The sequence below is a fragment of the Grammomys surdaster genome, unplaced genomic scaffold (assembly GCF_004785775.1).
Source record: "Grammomys surdaster isolate TR1022 unplaced genomic scaffold, NIH_TR_1.0 64, whole genome shotgun sequence".
Taxonomy (NCBI): domain Eukaryota; kingdom Metazoa; phylum Chordata; class Mammalia; order Rodentia; family Muridae; genus Grammomys; species Grammomys surdaster.
In genome coordinates, this window is record NW_021604566.1 from 15,988,052 (window position 1) to 15,994,316 (window position 6,265).

The 6,265-nt window shown below is 40.1% G+C and overlaps 1 protein-coding gene across 2 annotated transcripts in view; it reads right to left on the bottom strand.

Moving 5' to 3' along the window:
- Nucleotides 1–6,265, bottom strand: part of LOC114622874 (serine/threonine-protein kinase Sgk3) — a 107,323-nt gene that overhangs the window by 4,838 nt on the left and 96,220 nt on the right. For both annotated transcript variants that reach the window (XM_028769430.1, XM_028769438.1), the window contains 2 exons: nucleotides 4,660–4,815; nucleotides 452–541 (listed from right to left, as the gene is read on the bottom strand). In XM_028769430.1, the coding sequence (XP_028625263.1) occupies nucleotides 452–541; nucleotides 4,660–4,815 (246 nt within the window). The remainder of the gene's footprint in view (nucleotides 1–451; nucleotides 542–4,659; nucleotides 4,816–6,265) is intronic.

The following is a 6,265-nucleotide window of genomic DNA, read 5'->3' on the forward strand; positions in this document are numbered from 1 at the left end:
TCTCTCTCTCTCTCTCTCTCTCTCTCTCTCTCTCTCTCTCTCTCTCTTACACACACACACACACAGATACACCCACACAAATATGTACATACAACACCACACCTATACACATTTGTTTGGAAATAATTGCACTTGGATGTTGGTTTACTATCTGCACAAATCTTAACTTCCATCTACTCTAAGATCATCCTTTTGACCTTTATAAGGAAGCATTCATAATTACTATGCAGGAAGATATTTAATTTAACTTACTGGTCACTTTGAAGTTTCTGTTGCCTTTTTTCTTTTCATTTTTTGTAGAATGTTAGGCAAGTCCTCTATCACTGAGCTAGCAACTCTCAGATACTTAGGTACTGGCTCCTTTTATTCAGGTTGGCTGTGGGAATCCATTTCCAAAATCATAATGAACTTAGTTCTAGACTTTACTATTTTAGATAAAATACATACTTACCACATTAGGGTTAAATGGCGGTGGGATCTTTTTTTGTACAAGGTCAGTCCAGCTGAGTGACTCAAAAAAAGGATGATTCTGGATTTCAAGCTAGAATATTAAAAAAAATTTTTTTAGTAATGATAAAAATTTAAGTATTCATTGAAGAATGTTACAAGGTTAAACTACTTCCATTTGTCATTCAGTGTTTTTATAGGATATTTATGTCCCTCTTGGTCAGGTATTTAGATCAGTTCCCTGATAAGTAGTGTCACTGTCACACACAATTTTCCCACAGATTAAACAGGGTTAACAATTCTGTCCTAAATATTTCATGGAGTTTTAAAAGATGAGCATAAAAATGTGGAAATGAAAATATTGTAAAACGTCATCAGTGCCTTACACAGGGAGCAGGTGGGAAAGCCATGAGAAGGGCCTGCTTACCCAAAGGCACGCCGCAGCTAAGCACAGTTTGGGTCTATAGCATTTATAAAGTAGGGTTCAACCAACAAGGCTTGTAGGTCAAAACAAACAAACAAAACAAAAAAACAAAACAAACTTCTCAAAGAAAGCAATGTCTCAACTGGGCACTTTTAAAAAAAGATTTAGTTTATTTAATTTGTGTGTGTGTATCTGCACGTATGCATGTACACATGTATGAATGTATGTGGTGTGTGCATCCATGTGTGTGTGTGTGTGTGTAGGTGTAGGTGTGCACAGAGTTCAGAAGAGAAATCAGGTTCCTTAAAGTTTGTGTTACAGGTGTTTATGAGCCACTCTATGTGTGCCGGAAACTAAACTCTGCTTTTTATTTCTTAAAAAATAAAACTTAAAAAAATGAACAAAGAAAATGATACATGACTATTGACTTCTGAAAGCTACATTAAGAATTAACCAGACAAGCTGGGCAGAGGTGGCACACGCCTTTAATCCCAGCACTTGGAAGGCAGAGGCAGAGGCAGAGGCAGGCGGATTTTTGAGTTCGAGAGTTCGAGGCTAGCCTGGTCTACAGAGTGAGTTCCAGGACAGCCAGGGCTACACAGAGAAACCCTGTCTCAAAAAAAAAAAAAAACCAAAAAACCAAACCCCCCCCCCAAAAAAAAATAATTAACCAGACAGTAAGTAAATGAATAAAATATTAAATGGATGAATGAATGAATGAATGAATGGAGATTGTTTCAGACAACATGAAACCCGTGAAAAGTCAGTTTGGCTGAGGAAGTGATATTCTCTTGTCTTTCCCCGCTCACAGTTGGTTAAATGTGGAAGTTGGTACAGAGCAGTGAGATTCGTTTCTCAGAATTGTGGCCAAAACAACCAAATGGAAAATGAAGGCACTTCATGTGAAAAAACTATCAACGAGATTTCAATTTGTTTTTTCAAGACAGGGTTTCTCTGTGTAGCCCAGGCTGTCCTGGAGCTCACTATGTACACCAGGTTGGCCTTGAATTCAGAGATCTGCCTGCCTCTACCTTCCAAGTGCTGGGATTAAAGGTGTGCATCACCACCGCCCAGCTAAGATATCAATTTTTTAAAAGTGAGATTTAATGTGAAATTCTAGTTTTGGAGGATTTTTTGTGTATGTGATGTTTGAGTGTGATACACAAGCTGGAGGAAATGCTTGGTTTTTCTGTCACTCTCCAGCTGCTGCTGAGAGACAGTTTCTCAATGTTGTAGACTTTCGTTTCTCCCTCTCCTGGGGTATAGAAGCATGTGCTCCACACAGCTTCTCACACGGGTCCTGGGGATCTGATGCAGGCACTCATGCTCGCTCAGCAAGCAACTGAGTCACCTCTCAGGACAGGATTTCAATTTATAACATGCTTTATCCAAGGTGTTCAAGAAACTCATGCTGCAGCATGGAGAAAGCAGACACTGTGTGAGTCTGAGGACTTTGCAGGCAAGCTCTGGACTGAAGATACAAATCTGTGATGTGAAGGTCCTAAAGCCACTGCACCAAGAAGAGGGTCTGAGGACAGTCACAAGGCAGTACATACACAACGTGGGACTGAGGATGATCTTGACAGTTTGCTCAGCAGAGCAAGGAGGAGAGCCCAGAACGATAAAGGGCAAGTACAAGAGTGTGAGAGTTTCAGTAAAGGCCCGGAAACTAAATGGTTATAAGAGAAAGCTGAGGGATACAAGTGTTAAATGTTTAATTATCAAATGAAGTAAGCAAAACACAAGGCAGCAGGTATCTGTGCAGACAAAGGCACACACCAGTCCCAGACAAAAGACTAGGGCCCAGGACAGGGGTGGAGATAGACCTTCTCTGTGGCAGCAGAAAGATGACGCAGCAGCAGACCAGGCTCTGCTCACTCACACAGCAGTTACACTCCAGTGAAACAGAAGGCAACATCACCTGCAGCGAGAGCTGCCTGCCGATACAAACATTCCTCAAAGCCTGAAGAAATACCAACATTTACTGCTTTGGTGTGTTACTGTTTCGTTTTTATGTTGGGGATCAAAGCTAGGCCCCGTTACACACTAAGCACATTATTCTACTGAGGTATACCTTTAGCTTCCATTTCTTTTATAAAGAGAGTAAACTACCCAACATCCTCAGGTTGTTTCTGTTGGAGTTGTATTTAGTCCATGTGACAACCTACACAACATTCCCTGGTTAACAAGAGGGTTTGGCTGCCTATATGTGTTCGTAGTAAAACCAAGACCAAGTAAGTGTACAGTAAACAACACTTTTTTCCATCAAGTGTTTAACATGTGTTGTTTTTTAGAACAGGGACGAGAGGGCAGTCTCTAGTGATGAAAAAGCTGAGCACCGGCGCATTAATTAAATCCCACGGAAGTATAATAAAAGATATACACTAAACCTGAGAAACAGGTTTTAGGACAATGAGCAGGCAGTGCGAGCATCGGACAAACAGACTGGCGCACTACAGCAGTGAGGTACACAGACTCATGACTACGCATGCAACTGTGCTGCACTTGCTCCAACCGAACGCTTTCCCTAGCACTGTTCAGCAGCCCAGGACACGCAGCTCAGCTCAGAGATGTGACTGCTGACTGGCACTATGGAAGGATGAAGGAGGTATGAGTGCTAACAAGACTGAGAGAGACAAGAGACAAAGCAACCCACTGAACAGCGAGGGGGCGGGAGGGACGGCAGTGGCAGAAGCAGCCACTCAGTTCAAGTTGAAGGCTGAAAATAGTTGCCAAGATTTTCTGCAAAAGAGATTGAAAAGTTCATGTTTCTCACCAGTCTGTGAATTTGCTGACATTAACATGATATTGATAACATTAGAAGTTGAGTTCCCTGATCTGAAACAATGGACGGATTCCACAATTATCTCAAGGAGATGCCAGCAAATTCTTCACATAGTGAGACCCTGTCTCAAAAGCAATTCTTAAGAATTTACTATTATTTTGTGTGTATGGATGTTCTGCCTGCTTGTATGTCTGTGTACCACATGAATCCAGTACACTTGGAAGCCAAGAAGGGCCTTGGACGGCCTGGACCTGGAGTTCCAGATGATGACCTGCTCATGTGCTGGGGATCGGACATGGTCCTCTGGAAAAGCAACCAGTGCTCTTAACTCCTAAGCTACTGCTCTGGCCCCTAAAATTTTTCTTAACAAAGAAAATAATTTAAAGACTTACATAGACTTAAACTCCAATAAAAGCTTATGAGTTAGGTCATTTGTGTTGTAAGTTTATTATTTAGCAGTAAAAATTAAAATTTCTATGTTGGGTGTGGTGACACATTCCTGTAATCCCAGCACCGGGGAGGCAACTAGTTTGAGGTCAGACTGTACATCATAGACTTTTTCTCAAAACAAAATAAAACAAAACAAACAGTAACAACAAAATACAAAAAATAAAATTTCTGGGCACGGCACACATTTCTAATCCTAGCACTCAGGAGGCTGAGGTAGGAACATTTGATTGTGAGCTATGTAGTAAAACTTTCTTCTAAAAAAAAGTTAAACTGACAAAAAAAGAAAAATCAAAGTAGTTAAATGTACTATAAGACATCTCATAAAAAGAGGGAAGGAGCAATTGTTGCAAATGAAAATCAGTAAGTATCAGGTTATATATGCTGAATACAGAACTAAGTTAAAGTACATGAACACTACTGGAAACTGGAGACAAGAATCCCCCCATCTGCCCCGATTCTGTAATAATATTTCACTAAATACCAAATAAAATAAAGATTTATCTCCAAATTTTAAGTAAGTTTAATAATTGGTACTCGGAAACATGATACATACAAAGTCTTCTTTGGCACCAAGTCGATTTTGTCTGTTTTTTTCTAGGAGTTCTTCCAGAATGGACCAGGCTGTGAGGCTCACTCCTGGTCTCAGGTTTAGGGGCTTGTGAAGAATATTATCATACATTTCGGCAACATCTCGGCAGTAAAAAGGAGGCTGGGGGGTGAGGGGAGGGAAGCAAAACAACACAAGAGAAGTTAGTGAACTGTGAAAATGGTTTAAAAGATGTTGAACTGTTGAGTGAGGACACCTTTGATCCCAGAACTTGGAAGGTAGAGGTGGGTGGATCTCTGTGAGTTCCAGCAAGGTCTACATGGTGAATTTCAGACCAGGTAGGACCACACAGTGAAACACTGTGTTCCAAAAGAAAAGACGTTGTACTTGACCTTGGTCTTCAGGGAGGAGCTGGGCCCTGAGAGTTGCAGAAACTCATGGCCCTCTTGGAGAATGCAGACGTCAGTAGTGTGTGGCAAAGAGACTTTAAAGCCTAATGCACTATCAAGCTTAATTCCTGTTCGCTGGGTGGAATAGTGTTGTTACTAGATCTTTGTAGACTGCTTTTAAATCACACACTTGTAATAGTATGTTTTACAAAAAATAATGATGGCCAGCCATATCATAGTGTGGTGGTTCGAATAAGAATCTCCACTTCCCACCCTTACCCCACAGGCTCCTACACTTGAATGTTTAGTCACCAGGGGGTAGTACTATTTGAGAAGGATTAGAAGGACTGGGAACTGTGACCTTGGAGGAAGTGTGTCACTGGGGGTGGGACTTTGAGGTTTTAAAAGCCCATGACAGATCAAGTGTCTCTTTCTGTATCTGGGCCTCTGAATCAGGATATAGCTCTCAGCTATTGCTCTGGTGCCATATTCCTCAGCATGACGATACTGAGTTAAGCCTCTAAACAGTCAACAAGCCCCATATTAAATGCTTTCTTTTATAAGCATTGCCTTAGTCATGAGTGTCTCTTCGTAAGTCTCTTCACAGTCAGAGAACAGTGACTGAGACACAGGTTTGATGATAGTTACTGGTAATAAGACATTCCAGATAGAATAAATATCAAATGATTTAAGATTTGACAATAAAACCATCAAAAATAGAAACCTGAAGACAGTGTTCCTTCATAAGTACATGTGACAATTACAGTTTTGGGAGAATGCCTTATAGCTAATTATCTAGTTTTGAAATAAAAATGATATTTAAAGTTAATGGAGTTTTATAGCTCTGTCAATTTTCAGGGTTTTTTTTTTTTGTAGGAAAGTAAAAAAAAAAAAAAAAAAACTTTTGCCTTTTAAAATATAACCTTATTTTATACTTTCAAAGTCCTTCAAAGAAATACAAAGGATTCTGAAATTATCTAGATGACAATAAAGATGGCTAAATAAAGTTAAGGAATTAAATAGTAATCTGACATCCATTGTCATTAGCATTACTTAAAAGGTAGCTGTTAACAAGCCATCCATAGTGGAGGGAAGGATGGTGTTATCTGTCTATTATTCTGTGGAATCTAAAATATGCTGAACTTTATTGAGCTCCAGCTTGTAGGACACATGTTCGTTCGTTCTCGTTCTCTCTCTCTCTCTCTCTCTCTCTCTCTCTCTCT